This window comes from Haliaeetus leucocephalus, unplaced genomic scaffold (assembly GCF_000737465.1).
Source record: "Haliaeetus leucocephalus isolate CR32 unplaced genomic scaffold, Haliaeetus_leucocephalus-4.0 Scaffold280, whole genome shotgun sequence".
Taxonomy (NCBI): Eukaryota; Metazoa; Chordata; class Aves; order Accipitriformes; family Accipitridae; genus Haliaeetus; species Haliaeetus leucocephalus.
Genome location: NW_010972716.1, coordinates 139795 through 157389, shown reverse-complemented (window position 1 = coordinate 157389; position 17595 = coordinate 139795). Strand labels below are relative to the sequence as shown.

At 40.5% G+C, this 17595-nt stretch overlaps 1 protein-coding gene across 1 annotated transcript in view; it reads left to right on the top strand.

The window, feature by feature from the left end:
• The first annotated feature begins 3782 nt into the window (after positions 1–3782).
• The window catches only part of LOC104833315 (mucin-5B), a 44496-nt gene continuing 30683 nt past the window's right edge, over positions 3783–17595 (top strand). The window contains exons 1-12 of the mRNA XM_010569900.1: positions 3783–3875; positions 5540–5795; positions 7272–7386; positions 8741–8828; positions 10808–10941; positions 11352–11577; positions 12347–12472; positions 13214–13331; positions 14596–14734; positions 15332–15433; positions 16483–16552; positions 16807–16944. Coding sequence (XP_010568202.1) covers positions 3794–3875; positions 5540–5795; positions 7272–7386; positions 8741–8828; positions 10808–10941; positions 11352–11577; positions 12347–12472; positions 13214–13331; positions 14596–14734; positions 15332–15433; positions 16483–16552; positions 16807–16944 — 1594 coding nt within the window. The 5' untranslated portion in view covers positions 3783–3793. The remainder of the gene's footprint in view (positions 3876–5539; positions 5796–7271; positions 7387–8740; positions 8829–10807; positions 10942–11351; positions 11578–12346; positions 12473–13213; positions 13332–14595; positions 14735–15331; positions 15434–16482; positions 16553–16806; positions 16945–17595) is intronic.

Below are 17595 nucleotides of genomic sequence, written 5' to 3'. Positions count from 1 at the left end.
GGGATTACACCAAGGATAAAAATGTAATCCATGTTGTTCTTGAATTCTTCTGGCAATTTAGAATGTGCAAATTAGTGTCGTAACCATCAGTTATGTCAAATATTTTGCCAAATTCACTTCAGATGTTTTTATCATGTGGATTATCAGCACAAGAGGGCTTGACACCAAATCCAAATTAATTATTTTCCTAGCTAACATTACCTTGTTAATGAAGTACACAGCATTTCTCCAGAGTTATTAGTAAGGCAGTGCTTGTAAAACACCATTTTATAATGGATTCACATTTTAAGAAGCAGCACCAGCTTTGCCTGAAATGAGCTGGAATATCAGAGGATTTCCAAGCTGAACGCCTCCAGTGCTTGGACTGTCCTAGGACGGTGTGTTAGAAAAGTCTTGGTAGCCTTAATGCTTTATAGTGTGTATAGCATCACCTTTTGACAAAAGGGTATGGTACAAATGCAACTGCCAGGCTTCGGTACGGTGGCTGGCTGTGGATTGCATCAATCCACCAGATGCTCCCAATTTGAATGCCTCTTTACCAAGTTTGTATCAAAAAATAGGAGATGTGATTGGCTGGTGTATTACATTAGCTTCATGACAGTTTATCTCCAGTAAGTCAGTGTCAATAAAGAAGCTGAGTTAATATTTACCTATTGTATTTACTAAAATCACATACCCTTTAATGGCAAATGATCCATGAAATGGGCTGTAAAGGGGCCAAGAGGAATTGTTCTTTTTGCTAGTACAGCTGCAGCAGAGTGAAGGCCTCTTCTGCTGCAGGGCCCAATAAAGGGAAAAGTTATTAATCCCAGTATGTCACTGCAGGGGGAAATAGCTATAACTTGCGTGCCTGCAATAGCAATGATACGGTGGTAAGTGACCAACGTATTCACAAGCTCCCTGTCAGTCTGAATTTCCATCCAAAAATGACCATGTATTTCTTCTGAAAACATCAGTGTTGCCACACTTGAATATAAAACCTTCATTTGAATGTAAATCTCCTTCCCCCATAAGTAGCCCTGAAATCATTACAGGGCATTGAAGCATCCAGTGATTTCTAAGGAGTGTAGCCAGCACTCTCTGTGGAGAAGCCAGAAGCGGCAGCTCTGGTTAGTCACTGACAGGAACTCTGGTCCCCAAGAAATGGCAAAGAAATGGCAAAAATGACAGAGCAGACAAGCAGAGGTAAGAAAATGGCTAGGTATGGATCAAGAGGATTGGGTTTCCTGTTTCTCTGAGTAGCAAAAAATGTGCTCTTGCTTTTCTCAGGAGATGATCCCGGATGACTGAGATTACTTTCTCTGCTGAGTGGAGCATAAGTGGATGGTGGTTTAATGAATTATTTGTTTTATTCTGTCTGTTCCTTGGACACAGTTTTAACATGTGCTGTTTATGTTCTTCCCAGGCCCCTGAGTGCTAAATGAGGCTTGCAGGGGGAAATCATGCCTTAGCTCATCCCTCCTGCCCACCCTGTCATGCCCCCGAACCACCCCACATGTAGAAGACAAAGGGCTGGGAGTTGCAATGGACAGCCTCACCATGTCTTTGTCATCTAAGGTCTACTCCAACCTGAAGGGTATCTTTGGCAAGTAGTTTGTGTGTGGTTCCTGCTGCTTTTGTCCTGTCTGCTGGTAATAAAGGGATTTTTTCCTAGGGTCAGGAATCATACTCCTAGAGTCCTATTCTTCTTTCTGTTCTCATACCAATCTGAGATTACCTGGGTGGAAGAGGACCATGATTTTTAAAAATGGACTCTATCTTAGCAGAGTTCTGCATTTGGATTTTGACACTAGCTTTGATTTGGGAAGATTAATAGGTTTCATCTTTCCATCTTTATCCTCAACTAAGCTCTCTTTGTCAGTGTCAGTGGTCTACTGACCTATGTGTTTTTTCTTCTGAGCTTCACAGTCCTTCCCCACACCTGCCTTTAACACTGTTCTGTAGCCTGTACAAGAGCTCAGTTTGAAAGTTACCATGGGAATCTGCTGAATTTTAGTGTTACTATTGCACTGTATTCAATTTCAGACCATCCTAATACCTACAATGTCGTATTCTCCTGGTTTGGTTTATCTACTAGATATTCTGCTGGTTTACTTTCTAACTATTTGGATGGAGATCAGCAGGGTGCCATAAAGTCTGTTGGTTCTGTATTCCAGCCAAAATGGCAGGGCTTCAAGAACAGACTTTACCTTCCAGTAGTGCCCTGCCTCAAGTGCAACTGACAATGGAATTAATGGGGCATGGACAGTGGGAAAGGGGTAACATGAACTCATGTTTCATGTGCTGCACAATGCTCTTGCCTGCTGGTGCAGGATTTTCTTGAGAGCAACCACAGCAGCAAATCTTAATCTGGCAGACATTTGCACCTGCAATTCTGTCAGCCACTGAGTAAGCAGCTCATAACTGTGTAGTGGGAACAGCTGAAAGAAGCAGTGGGCCAGCTTTAGGGCACTTAACTTTGTAAATGCCGGAAAGCTTGGTAAAGCAGTGGGTAAGATGCAGTTCTCAAGCGCCAGCTTACTGTCTGCCAACCAGTTAAGAGGACATGCATATTCCCCAGTGAGTGCATGGACAGACTCGACCTGAGGACTTGCAACAACGGTGAAACCTAAGCCCACTTTAAACTATATTTATGCCCACTTACTACTGGCAATCATTCTGGCATTAGTGTATTCCCAAAGGGGCATGGAGCAGTTGAAATTGTGGGAACGTTTGTTACCCATGTTTGATTTTCTGGGACCAGGTGAGAGGCTTCCTCTGTGTCAGGAGCAGTTCCCCCATGGCATGGATAAGGTGAAGAAATGCTAGGTCAGCTTGTGCCAGCAGAACAAGTAAATCTCTAAAAAAGATCCTAAAATTACTAACATCAAACATCTGTGATGGGATGTCCAAGAACTGTCCTACAGGGGAATGTAGACCAGATCATGACTGAGCCTGCTGGATTTTTTATGGGTATGTGATAGTCTATTAAAGCACTCCAATAGCACCAAGGGGCCCTTTTGCAGCAGCATAATTTAGGAGGTGAAGGAATGAATTGTGGCCTACATTTTGGTGGGACTTGGGCGCTGCTCCCTTATGCTGTTTGGAGAAACCACCACCTCTGTGTGCATAAAGAATAAATTAACTTCCTATGTCTGACTGGTGCAGTTAAATCTCATTTGTGCAGTAGAGGCGAGAAGTTTGCACTATGTGGACTAATGTCATTCCTGGTCTGTTGAAGCAGTAAATCTCTGGCCTTTTTTGTAAGATATTTTGGATACATTTCTTAAAGGACATTGCCCTGCTGCCAAAAGTTTTTGCTCTAAATAAACCACACATTATGCCTGACCTTACAATATTTTTTGGTCTAACATTTAGAAGTCGCCATCAAGCTAGCAGAGGCAACAAACAGTTTTTCTCTACCTGGGGGACTGTGGTGATGTGCAAGCAAGAGAAAAGTTCTGAAAGAGAGCAATGATTGCTTGTTACTAATCAGATGTTACAAAAATAAAAACTATTGTTGCCAAAGAAAAAGCAACACTGTAGGGGTGGGGGGTGGGAGGACCTATAGGACAGCTCTCTGTCTCCGCATAAAGCAAGAGAGAATTTGATACCTGTCTTGTCTGAAAGACAGGAGGTTGCTGGCTGCTAAACATGAACCACTGAAAGAAAATTGAATGAAGCTCCACCTTTCAGGGACCCTGCCATCAGTGTTTTGTTCTCATGCCAAATTCCTGGGCTATAAAAATCTGCCTATAAGCCAAGGAAAAAACACTCCCCTGGAAGGATTTTCAAGTTACTGCTTCATGGCAAGATGGAAATAAAAAAGCGGAGGTCATTTTGGATCTTCTGCCTAATTTGGAGTTGTTGCAAGGGCAAAGAACCAGTTCAGATAGGTAAGAAAAAAATCTAATTCTCAGATTATTTGCTCATATATTGCTCTCCATAGGTGACAAATAGACTTTTCAAATGAAAATGTGTAACATATTCATGTAAGAGCTGTAGGCACACCAGATACTGTTTAACTGTACATTTTCACCCTTAATGTCAATCATTTAAGTATTTTACATTTTTTTCTTTCACTACTAGGTAGCTTATCAACTGTTTCATGTCCTAAGTGACTCATCTTAAAGAGGAGACTCCTGAATGCAGTTTACATCATAAAAAAGTGGTGACACCCTTTTCAACACAGTTCACATATGTTCTTTATAGAAGAAGTATGTTACCATAATGCCTGCTAGGCTTGATAGACAAGTATGAAATACCGCATTAGGAGTAATCACATTTTTTGTGGTCTGCTGCACTGTTACCTCCTGGTTTGGTTTTGAATGTCATACACTTTTCCCAGTTGATTAATACACAAACAATTAATGTCACAGTTATTGCTGTCTTAGTAATTCCAGCAACTCCACTTCCAAGAATAGCCAAACTTTCTCATTTCCCCTCATTATTACGTAGAAAAGTGCTAAATTAGCCTACTCTACTTTAGCGCTGCAAACACCTATGGCAGATTACAGTCCCTTTAAAAAGCTGTTTCTGTAAGCACTTCTTGGCACTTGAGTTTGTGTTGCACATTTCTGACATCAAGATCTGAATTTTTCAGTGTTCCCCTGCTAGTTCTTAGCTAGGAATATTTAATAATATTTTAGAGTTCACTAAATACATTAATGACTGCTTTTGATTTGATCTGTGATGGATGTTGATTTTCTTAAACATGCTACATAAACAACACAAAGAAATTTGCCTCTTTTCATTTCCCATTCTTTCAGGTGGGCCTAGAAGAAATGCTAAAAACATTTTGTAGCAAGCATATCTTATTTAATTCAAGGTGATTCCTATTGGCTTTCTGCAGCTCGGTGGTATGAAAACTACTTTCTGAAGTGATGTCTTATATGCACTTAAAGTATGTATCAATACCTTCAATGGAGATACAACTCAGAGGTCCAAGACATGAGTTTTGGTTGAGATGAAAAACAAGTAGCTCTGAGCTGACTGCTGAAGCTGGTGGCAGCCTCAATTGCTGAGATCAGTGGCTGCCATTTTGCTGAAGAGTCATGCTACCTGTGGTATCTCCTGGAAGGGACTCAATTCAAGGCTTTGGACCAAAGTCTTGCCTGGGTTAAGAAGCAGGATTTCAAAAGTAGAAATGAGATTTAGGCAGCCAAGATGGGATTTCCCTCACTTCACTTTAGATATCTACAGTGTAAATGCTGAGGGGTGCCATCTACATTGGCACCCCTCAGCAACCTTTATAGACAATGGAAAGAATCATGCAGTCTTGGAGCATCTTCTTCCTAAGTAGGTATGTAAGGTAGGGAAGCTGAACCTCTTCTGCTTCTCACTGTTAACTTCAAAGGAGCCTGGGCTTACAATGGAGGTATCTCTGGCATGGACTTCAAAAGTTTAGTGAGACGAAACTGCTTCCCACAAGCTAGTATCTTTCAGGGTTAACATTTTTGCCTGTGAAAATCTCTCCTTTTAATGTTTTCAACAACAAAAAAAGCAAAGTACCTCATGTGGGGTGAATATCTAAGCTCCCCTCCTATGATTCCTTCTTTAGTCCAGGTCTCTACTGTCAGTAGGAGTGAATGTGCCACCTGGGGCAATTTCCACTTTCATACATTTGACCATGTTAAGTTCACCTTTCCTGGAACCTGTACATATGTCTTCGCTTCACACTGCAATGACAGCTACCAGGACTTTAACATCCAAATCAGGCGCAGTGACAAGAATAGCTTCCTGATCTACTTCACTGTCACCATTGATGGAGTTATCTTGGAGGTGAAGGAGACAGGCATCACAGTGAACGGGAACAAGTGAGTAAAGACCGTACTGTTGTTTTCTTGTGCAGCAGTTTTATTGCTATATATTAGCAACAGGTGGCCTGTCTAGAAAGTGGTCCTATTCTGAAGAGGTGCAAATGACTATGTATGATATGTTCATAGCACTCTGAACTGGGTATTGTGAAGAGTCCAGCCCATAGTGGTGGAGGAGGCAAGATGCATATAAACTACATCTCCCAGGGATCAACACCAACATGTTAAGCAAAAGGCTATGTGTATGTTATAAAAACAGACATTGCTTTGATTTGGGAGGGAGAAGTGGAGGGAAGGAGTTAAAATCAACACTTTATTTACAGAAGGTTTTCATTTTGTAGAAACTTTGAATTTTTTCCTCAAAACATTGTTTCTGTGGTACTAACCCTACCATTGTATGTTGCTGTTCAGGACCAGATGGTCCTTTTAGAAAAAGTTTTCTGTTGCCAGATGATAGATTAGTCTAGAAAATAGCACTGCTTTGCAGATCACAGCTTGCCTTGGGATCTACGTACACAAAAGACGTAAGTTTCAGAAGTCAAAATACACACCTTTAATTCCAATCTGAAATGAACAAGAAAGCAAACTGCAAACAGAAGGGTAAAAATACTCCGTAAGTAAAGTCATATGCAACAGTAGCTGAAAGTTGGGCACAATGACATTGTGATGTGATCATACCTGCCCTTAAAAAGGGCAGCCCTCATGAGAAGTGCAATGACCTGCTCCCAGCATATAGATATGAAGGGCTAAGGCAAGCTTTGACTCTGGGAAAAACCCTCACAATCTTGTTGGAGAGAAAATTGCAAGCATATAGGCTGTATTCTCTTGTCAACCTTCTAGAAATAACCAAATGTAGAATAGCATCACTCAGTTGTAATTATAGTAGCAAAGCCCAGTATCTTCTAAATCAAAAGGGCAAGAAATCTCCTATCCTTTAGCCATTTTCTGATTTTCTAAGTTTTTCAGGGAAAATGAATGGTAATTGTCTTGGTGAGATGAAAAAGCAATGTAGGTCTGAGTCATGTCAGTACATGAGTAACAGAACAGAACTTTTTTCACAGCTCTGTGAATCCCAAATGTCACGGAAAGCCTGGAGGGATGATGAGAACCTACAGTACCCTCATGCGGAGGCCCATTTTCCCAGTATTGTGGTCTTGCTCCTTATAACATTTTGGGCTAGGTACTCAGGATATGTAAACAAGCTGAGCTGCATTGGTATCACTTGAGTGACTAATGTAGTATTGACATACTCATGACCAAAATACATTGTGTTATGGGTTAAGGTTGGTAAAAGGTCACAGTGGACAAGGTGATTATACCTAAATTTAATGCATTGTGTGGATGAAGGCTGACCTTGAAAAGAATGTCCCCGTGGGTTATTTAGCTCCTTTTGACTGTAGTTTTTCTTCCTATATCTCTGAGAGGATTTCATCACTTTTTTCCAATGCAATATGTTTTGTTCCCTCCAATTTCCAGGATCTACATGCCCTTCAGCTTGAAAAGCATCCTGATTGAGGACACCTGTACTTACTTCCAAGTCACTTCCAAGCTGGGCCTGACACTCAAGTGGAACTGGGCTGACACGCTCCTAGTATGAACAGCCAGTTAGTTGTTTTTCTCTTAGTGAACCTCATCAATGGCAAAAAGCAGAGCTGGATGCAGGCACTGTGTTGGTATAAGAGATTGTGAGGGGGAGGTATCGCTGTATCCATAAGCTGATAGGGACATACCAAACTAGGTAATAGTTTCATGTGGTAGGGACATGGAGTCACAATGCTCAGGCATTCCAAACTCATTTTATGTGACAAAAGGTGCCACTGTTAACCCTGGAGATAGCAACTCTGTAGTTATTTGCTTCCTCCATGGGGCACTGGCAGCAGAACAGCTAGTGCTTACAGTTCTGACTTGTTAGTTAACCCTCTGTCTCCATGCACGTCTTGTGTGGGAAACTAATCTGTGTGTCCAGTTCAGACCTTGGCCTCTCTCATTCCAAAGCCTTGCTATGCGGGAGTTCCCCTCTATACATCCACCCCCAAATATCCTCTTTTGAAACAGTCTATTTACACTTTTGGGTGTGAACACTTACCCTCCACAATCAGCACTGAGATTAAATAAATGAAAGTTGTATGTCATGTTTTGCAGTTCAGAGAGACAGAGAGAGGGTAGAAGGTGAATAGAGAGAAAAAAAATCAGGAAGCAATCAAGTGGTATTCAAATTCTGATTTAATGAAGTATTTACGTTCCCCCTTCCCCTGTACTGAAGTATTACAGGCACCACCTGTAGCGTGGACACAGTTTTAGGGTGACACACCTGTAGGAAAAGCACTGCTTTTTTTTTTGTGGACCTGAGTGATGCCAGTACTACCCTCCAAGCATGTAGGAGTGATTAGGTGCAATAGTTTTATCTAGCAAGGCAATAATGTGCTAACCTGGCTCTTCATTGCCCCCAAGTATAGGCAGAACAAGTTATGCTGGACAGACCCACCCCTAGAAATGCTATGAAGTTTTCCATTTAGACTATGGACTAGAAAAAGCCTTAGATATGGCTAAAAGATGACCAGAAGCTGCTTTTTGCAGCATCCAGCATCAAAGCACTGTTATCTGACCTGCTCAGAGTGGAGCTGTGGTACCTTGCAAGAGCTACCACATGTCTATATACCAGTGTCTCTATACTGGGAGACACTGGTCCAAGGATTACTCCAGCATTCGGCATGCTTCAGTTAGCTCTTCAGTAGGTGGCAATGACAATTGCTAGAAGATTATCTTCCCGTTTAAATTCAACCTGTCTGCAGGTAAGTTTTATGGCAGGTTTGTAATGGAAAAGCAGACTGCTGCAAATTGTTAATGAGCATTTCTGCTACTGTGCTTTTCTGTTGTGAATCACTTTGTAACATGTGCTGCTGATGTGGGGAAAAGCCTTTAAACTCTTTCCTTTTGTTTTGTAGCTGGACCTGGAAGAAACATATAAAGAGAAAATATGTGGTCTATGTGGAAACTATGATGGCAGTGAGAAGAATGATTTGGTTTTGGATGGTAGGCCATGAATACACAATACTCCACATAGAACAGAACTGTTAAAATGTGACACCAAACTTGGTATCTGTTTTCTCTAAGCAGTGTTTCAGATTTCCTGACAGACACTCTGAAATACACAAACTTTTCTGTATACAGGAGATGTATCTTAAGAGGTTCTGGGATGATTTGGGTTCCTCTGCTGTCTGCAAACTTGCAAGAGTCTCAGCCCTTTTTGACCCAAATTAATTGCCTGGCTATCATGCAGAAACATTGCCTAGCTTTCCACTGATAGTAGTAAACTTTAAGGAACTTGTAGTCTCAAATGAGGCATGAACGCATTTTCTGTCCTTCCATTTTCATCATTTTACAATTGGGTATCAAGTGTGATCATTTTTGCCTTTGTAATGAAATGAAAGCATCATCACTGAGCCAGAGAGATTTCACTGAGCATCTTTGCAGAAAACACGGTGCTATCCATAGATACCTTCAGATATTGCACTGAACTGGAAATTGTCCAACAGAGCAAACAGTTGAAGCTACAATTCTGCATCAGGTTGTAAGAGCAGAAAGAAACCTGCATCCTGGGATATTAGCTGCAGGACTGAAGCCAAAGTTATAACATCATCCCTTCAAGTAATATTTGGGATTCTTAAGTCACCAGAAAAATATTGTCATCTATCTCACTTATTCAGAAAGAATCCTGAGATGCAATTAAAAATACCGCTTGTAGTGATAGATTTGGGGTTCATTTTCATATTTCATATTAAGCTTTTTGGATGCATCTTAGTCATGTTTCTGCCCTTTACAAGCTCAATAGGTAAAAACTAAAGGTGGCTCACATTTTTCTGAAGAAACAGTTTGGTACTGAGAAGCATTGCTCTAAGAAAAATAGGCTCTTCTTTTATGCCTTTGGTTCCACAGATAACAGGTTACCACACCCAGGGACCAGGTGGCCTCCCATGTCCCTCCTTTCTGCTCTGAACATATCCTTCTCCCTGGGCTGAGCAGGCAGCAGTCTGCCTGCCCAGGCTAAGATCCACTGCACATAAAGGTCCAAAATTTCTTCTCACTTTCAGACTCTTTTCACTTGAGGAAAACAATTATCAGGAAATAAAACGCCATTTTTGCATGGGGTAGCTCTTCTTGAAACTTTATATTCTTTAATGTCAATTGAGATCCTTGGCAAATCACATGGCTCAAAGAGCTTGGGGCTTTAGAATGGCCTTTGTTTCCAGAAAAGTTAGTGGTAAAGCACCTGAAACCAACATTTTTTGGAAGCCATTCTCTCAGGCCTGCACTTAGTTAAGGGACTGAGCCAGTATAGGATCATGGACCTGGTCAGAAATCTGTCTATTAAACCTTTTCTTAAAAAAAAAAGAATTTAAAAAAATCAAAGAAGAGCAATTTATGCATACTTTCCATAAAAATATATAAATTTCAAACAGTCAGAAAGATTTCTCACATCCAGGATCAAGTTTCTGGTAATGCTTTGGAAAAATGCACCCCTCTGGCTAGTGTAATGGTTACATACATGTATTGTGTGCCTGTCTTCCTCCTGCTCCCTCTTCCCATCTTCTCTAGCCTATAAAAAGTCATAGATTTCCAGATGATTAGAAACATATGAACCTAAGATGGTACTTTAGGTTGTGATAGTAGAAGGCAAACTAAAACAAAACTCTGTAAGATAAAATACACCCATAATGAACAGAAGTCTTTGGAAGTGATGAGGTGCAATAAGAAAGGTCAAGAGTCTCATGCAATTAAAAATGCCCAGGCTGACAGCAAGCCTTTATACAAATGTGCCATATTCCCCGCTCTATCTCAACAGAAGTTGTATCAGGCTGTCATCCTCTATAATATGGATGCTACGGTTAAATTTGGGCATTTGGTGAAGAGCAGACTGCCTTAGATCCCAAAGATTAAGTGCATCTTTATAGTCCATTAGCTGATCTAAAGAATTGCAGGCAGTTACTCAGATGTGTCTGGGGATTTTGCAGGGTATAAAATGCATCCAAGGCAGTTTGGGAACTTCCACAAAGTAGAGGACCCATCAGAAAAGTGTGCTGATGTGCGTCCAGATGACCACACTGGAAGACATCCTAGAAGGAACGATGATAGATGCAGTAAATATGTAAGTATGTGTGGCCAAGAAATATAAACCTTCCTGAACTACGGCCCTGGAGAAACTGTGTTGAAACAAGTGTTAATTACAGAACATGGACTGAACTGAACTCTTCAGGAGTCTACCCATGAATCTGAGCAAAATGTTGATTTTATAGCTGAAAGAATATCCTATTACAGGGTTAAAGAAATAGATAGTGAGAAAATGCACAATTAAGTGACAGTTTCCAATCCAAGAAAAAGAACATCATGACAGAAAGTTAGACTGCATAATCTCCTTAGGTCCCTTCCAACCTGAATTATCTTGTGACCCTGGAATTGTGTCATCAAAAATTGGGATGCACATCCATAAAAGTGAAAGTTGGTAAAATGTCAAGTATTGCTTTTCTTTTCCTTCTTTTCTTTTTTTTTTTTTTACAGAAAAAAAGATGCAAGAAACTTATGTCCCGTTTTGGAAACTGCCCCAGAGTGGTTGCATTTGATGACTATGTAGAGACCTGCACTGAGGATATGTGCCACTGTGCAGTTAATTCTTCCCACTCTGATTTGGTTTCCAGCTGCATATGCAGCACTTTAAACCAGTACTCTCGAGACTGTGTCCTCAGGAAGGGAGACCCTGGGGAATGGAGAACCAAAGAACTTTGCTGTAAGTAACTACTGCTCTGGAGTTTCTTTCAGGTTAGACATATATGCATGTATTCTGATCCCAGCAGAGCAAAGCTAGGAGCTCTCTTAACTACTGTGAATCAATCTGTGGAAGTACTTTGACAGAAACATTGTTAATGGAAAAGCTCCTTAAATTAGAACTATATCTCAATATTGTCCCCCCTCTTCCTTTTGGCTAAGTTTTCTCCAGTTCTTTTTTGAATTTTACCACACACAGTTAACTCAAATAGTGTTTTAAGTGCTGACATCTAGTCAGAAGAAGTCACTGAGAAGTCTAATGTGTTCGTCCTTAGCTTATCCTGTGTTTTCATACTCAGTAGTCGCAGCTACTGAGCAGGAAATCAGTGTAAAACCAGGGGGAAGGCTACAGGTAGTTCTCCCAAACTGCTGATGTGGATTGGGATAGAAAATTAATGCCAGAATGACTGATGCTTCAGGCAAACATAAACTATTATGACTTCATAAATTATTCCAGTGTCCTTTGCTTGTATCATGACTTCAGCCAACCGTGAGCTAGTAAAATAATGTGAAATAACTCATATTTCCCAGCAGTACTGTTTTCTCCAAAGCTGAAGTAAAAGTGACCATAAAAAGTTCCCTTAGAGGTTAAGCAAACATGACACATCTAAATAGAAAGTTTTGCAAACAAGATATGGGGGAAAGGAGGAAGGAGTTGGGTAGCGATACAGTGATCTGAGAGCTCTTAAAAATACATCATTAACACACCACATTTTCATTTGGTCGTGCAGATCAGGAATGCCCAAACAACATGGAGTACATGGAATGTGGAAACTCCTGTGCTGACACATGCGCTGACCCAGAAAGGAGCAAGATTTGTAAAGCCCCATGTACGGATGGCTGTTTCTGTCCTCCTGGTAAGGCAGTTCACATCTTCCAATGGGTCACACATACCAAGGAACAAAGAGGGAGGTTGTTCCCTTTCAGTTAGTGGCAGGGTTTTTTTTCATTAACATTTTACACTAAAAGCAATGAATAAACTGTTTCTTTTAGCATAATTTAACAACTTCTCAGAAGAACCAGTTCTCTAAAGTTCCTGACACTGGAGGAGGGGAGGGAAAGATTTCTAAGGACTAGACAGAAAAAAATGGTACAGGTGTGGAAAGAGGAGAGGTGTTCTTTAGAGAGTAAGAATGCAGGTGAAGATGTCTGCTGAGGTGCCTCCCTGTTATGAGGCTAGATCTTGCTGTAGCTTAAGTCACGTGTAATATAAATGCATTGCCAGATATATGCATTTGTTAAGTTTGCACATGAAGTAGAGGCTAAGATGAGGGTCTGATTTCTGTTAGATTCACTATTAGGAAAGGATGGAAACTAGCTCACATCCTTGCAATCTGGCACTTGATAATTGGGCTCACAGTGACAAAATCCAGTAGCATGCAGAAATATTCTTTGGGTTTTGCATTGCTTTCATTTGAGCTCTAGTAAGAGCTCAAATTAACACCTGAAAGGGCCTGGTGCGGTGTTTTCCTTAAGACATATCCCATTCATTTACAGAAATGTTGAATGAGCCAGAGTTTTTTCCTTACTCTAATCTTCCTTGAAGGTGTTTCCCAGACTCACCAAAGGAATATTAACTAGCCAATGTGTCTGAACAGGAACTATCCTTGACGACCTCGGTGGCAAAAAATGCATCCCCAGAGACAGCTGCCCCTGTATGTTTCAAGGCAAAGTCTACTCATCTGGAGGGATGTACTCCACTCCCTGCCAAAACTGGTACTGTTGTGAACTTGATTGCACTAACAAGGCAGAGGCATTTATCTCAGAGTGCTGATGAGTTGCATTCTGTTCTTTTGTCCTTTTTTTTTTCCTATTCCTAACATTTGTCTTAAATAATAATGCAAAATCTGGGTCTGAATTTCAACAGTACAGGAAAACTTAGATGTAGTCCTCAACCTCACATAGTTACCACCCTCACTTGGAACTGCCAGCAAAAACTGAGCTCAATATTTAAGAATGCAGGAAAATGAGACTCTTCACTGGTTAGTTAGAGGCATTGGCCACTAAAGTGAGGCAAGGAGTCATACCATGTTAATGAGTTACATTTCCAGTCACCTCTAGATCTACAAAAGGCTGTTTCAAGGCCTGGATCTCAAAAGTTCTGATCCTTGAGAATGATTTGATTTAGAAAAAACCTGTAGCTTGAACCCGTCTCTACTCTGCACTAGTGAAAGGTGATAAGACCTCAGGTATATTATTCTCAAAACAGTTTTATTTCTTACCCTGATTATCACCTAGTGAATGAACAGTCATATGTGTTATTTGAGCTCCTGTGACACAGCATCATTTCTTGACCATAGGCCTAACTTCTACTATAGGGAGGAACGAAATATGCTGTCATGCATGGTGGGGTAGGTCAGATGTTCTGAAAACCCCTTTGGATGGAATATTTCCTGCATTTTGAGGAAATACTCCTCAAACCTGCAATTCTGAGCAACTGAACTTGATGGGCTCTGGGTCTTTCCCATCTAGCCACATTCTCACTCAGTCCTCACAAAGCCTGAGCTGATGTGGCCTGGCTGTTCCCCTCTTGTGTGCACAGCTCTAAGAATTGTAACTGCTCATTATCTCACGTCCTCCACAATTAGTTGCTGAAATGTTGCATCAGCAACTTGCTGAACAGTTGCATCAGTAGCACAAAATGTTGCAAGATCCTGCTTGAAGAGGTTCTTTCTTTAAAAAGTCAAGTAAACAATTTAGGCCCTGAAAAACATTTCTTGCTTGACCAACTCAGTGTCTCTCTGAAGGAGTTAGTTTGAAGCCCAATGCAGTTAACTCTCTCATTGAGCAGCATTGAACCTTCACATTGGAAGGGCCTAATACAGAGTCTTCCTCCCACAGGGATTTAACAAGCAGCTGGATAACAAGCTAAAAAAACAAAGAGCATGTAGTCTGTGCAGATTCAGATATGGATGTTATCTCACCATTGCTCCTTTAAAGCTATGTTTATTCTAACTACTCCTTTTCGGGTTTTGTACAGTACTTGCAAAGGAGGCCACTGGAGCTGTATCTCTCTGCCCTGTTCTGGCAGTTGCAGTATAGATGGAGGATTCCATATAACAACATTCGATAACAAGAGATTCAATTTTCACGGCAACTGCCATTATGTCTTAGCTAAGGTATGAACAATCTCCCTTTTCACTCCTAAATCTCTTGAGTAGTGTGAGGGATTAAGCTGTGCTGGAGCTATATATGACTTAATTTAATTAAATGGCACCAATCCACCAAAGCACTTCAACACATGATCAGACTTAAACCCCATAAATTTTCCCATTTGCAATGGATTGCAAGTCAATTGCGTGATGCTTAGCATCAAAGTTTTGCAGCTTCAAATTAGTTTTACATCTTTTTTTTTAATGAATTAATTTTCTTAGTCAATGTATTAGTGTTGATTTGAAAGCTGAAGCTTTCTTCACATATGACTGTCAAAAGGAAGTGGATGAGCAAAAACTCCTGCAAAAAGATTGAATTCCACATGACTGTCTGCAAATACACAATTCACACAGGTTGATAGCAAGGAAACAGAGTGTAGAGGAAAGGCAGTGAACATTATTGATTTTGACAATGAAATAAAGCAGTTTACAGTTAGAGATTAAAAGCCCTAGTTCTTTCATTATTCCGTTTTAGCCTTTCAGAGACACCTTTTTTCTCTTCTAGCTCACTTCCTGTAACATGCTAACAATGTCTGCAAATCCCCTTTTTTCACGTCTTTTCAGAATACTGATGACACATTTGTGGTGATTGGAGAGATCATCCAGTGTGGGACATCAAAGACAATGACTTGCTTAAAGAATGTATTAGTCACACTAGGAAGAACTGTAAGTAACTTGCTTTAATTAGTGACACATAATATGTCACTTTTATTTAGGTTCAAAGATGGGATTTCTCTAACACTGTGGACTCATTTTGGTCTGTTGCAGTCCTGAGACTGTAAGATTAATACCAGCAGATGATGCAGTGCGTGTGTTTATTGATTTTTGTTCTATGAGAGTGATTTCCTTTCCAGTTCTTTTGGATTCTGGCTTTTCCATTTTCAGTAGAGGGAGACAGCTAAAACTTATCCTTGTCATCTTTCCCTCTCTTTTTCATGACTTCGAACTTTTTCACTTGTTTCTTTTTGAAAGATTGAGATTCCTACAAGAAAAGATCCCCTTCTTTTTACAATTGTTCTGAGTTCTGAGGTTTTTCCTAATGAAATGAGTGAAGTAGCAGAATTTTCCAAATGAAGGCCAGAGGCTTCTCCTGCTGAAGATTATGCCATAATTCAAACTGAATTCAGTGGACGCTGAATTAGGTCTGGTATTTATGCACTCCTGAAGTTATACAGTTTCATTCTGTCCACCTGGTATTTAACTGGTGCAGTCCTAAACTTTTTAGAGGAACCAACACCGTAACCTCCTTCTATAGTCTATAAAGGAAGATGGGGATCTCCAAAGGACAAGTCAGCCCAGCTAAGGTATGAGGTGTTCTTCTGGAGGGGCCTGTCTCCCTCCATTGACTACTGAGGGAGTTTGAGTCAGATAGCTCTTGTTTTGGGTATGTTACATTTCCAATGAGATGGATCCAAACCTACACGTAACATCTCACATGTAGTTCTCAAAAACATAACTAACCTCTTAGGTATGTGAGAGCACTCAATCAAAGCTGTTGCTTACAGAGAGGGTTTTTCATTTTTTATTATGGCCTAGAGGTTTGCTCTATGTTACTCTATGGCATCAAGACACTGAGTTACATTGACTGCAGAGGGGATGATGTTTTGAAGATGCTACTTCTTAGTGCTTAATGAAGCTTGTCAGGTTGCTGTTGTCTGTCTCACGTCATATGCATTCACTACTGTGGGCTTTTTCTTTTTCCTTTTTCTGTGCAGACTATAAAAATATGTTCCTGTGGAAATATCTACATGAACAATTTCATTGTGAAGCTGCCAATAAGCAAAGGTAAATGTCCTTCTTCACATCTTCCCCAGACTAGCCTACTTCTATTTACAGAGGGATTCCTGCTCTTTTCTCTGAAAATAACATAATCCTGCTCATTGTTAGGTCATTTGACTTAGGTGGAAACTAGGTCTGGGACTCCCTGGGAATTCCTGTGTTACACTGGATGCACTGGTAAATGGAAGTTCCTGTTTACTCAGCTTCATAAAGATTTGCAGGTGCCTGCACCTTTTTTTTTTTCTTTTTTTCCTCTTTAGATGGCATCACCATCTTCAGACCGTCTACATTTTTCATCAAAATCTTGAGCTCAACTGGAGTACAGATTCGAGTGCAAATAAAACCTGTAATGCAGCTCTCCATAACAGTTGATCATTCTTATCAGAATCGCACATCTGGTAGGACGTAAAATGCTTTTTCAGTTTGATCGTAAACTGAGTTACAGCTGCTTGTCTATCACTTTAAATGAACAAATTATTTGATTTTATATTGACTTTGGTATGTTAGAAGCCCTGGTTAAATCTATAGCCTTCCTGAAACAAAGCATTAGCTGAACCCTTCAATTTGCTGAGGAAAATTAGATAATCTCTGTGATGTTTCGTGTGTGCAGGTCTTTCAGACTTTATCTGTAAAAGCAGGCCTTCATCAGAGACTTGTGAGATGCAGACTATGATGTTCTTCGTTTTGCCACCAACCTCCTGTTACATCATTTAAGCTTTTTGTATTCCTGTTTCCTATCTGTGTAATGGGATTACATCCTGTCCCTCTGACCCATTTCGTTTTGCTTTTGTGATTTCCTTTGCTTATAAGCCTTTGGAGAAGGCACTACTCTGTTGGCCAGTGTTTAATGAAGCACATTTAAGCAGCTTCTAATCTCAGTGCTATCACTAAGTGCTACTGTAATGCAGAAAAATAATAATTACACTCTAAAGACAGGGTCCTGTCTGATTTGTGGGAACATCAGGAAGTCTCTGAAGGAAAATGGGCTTCTGTCAGGCAAGGTCCATTATAGAGCTAAGAGTGTTCATCTAGAAGTAGTGACGTCTTCA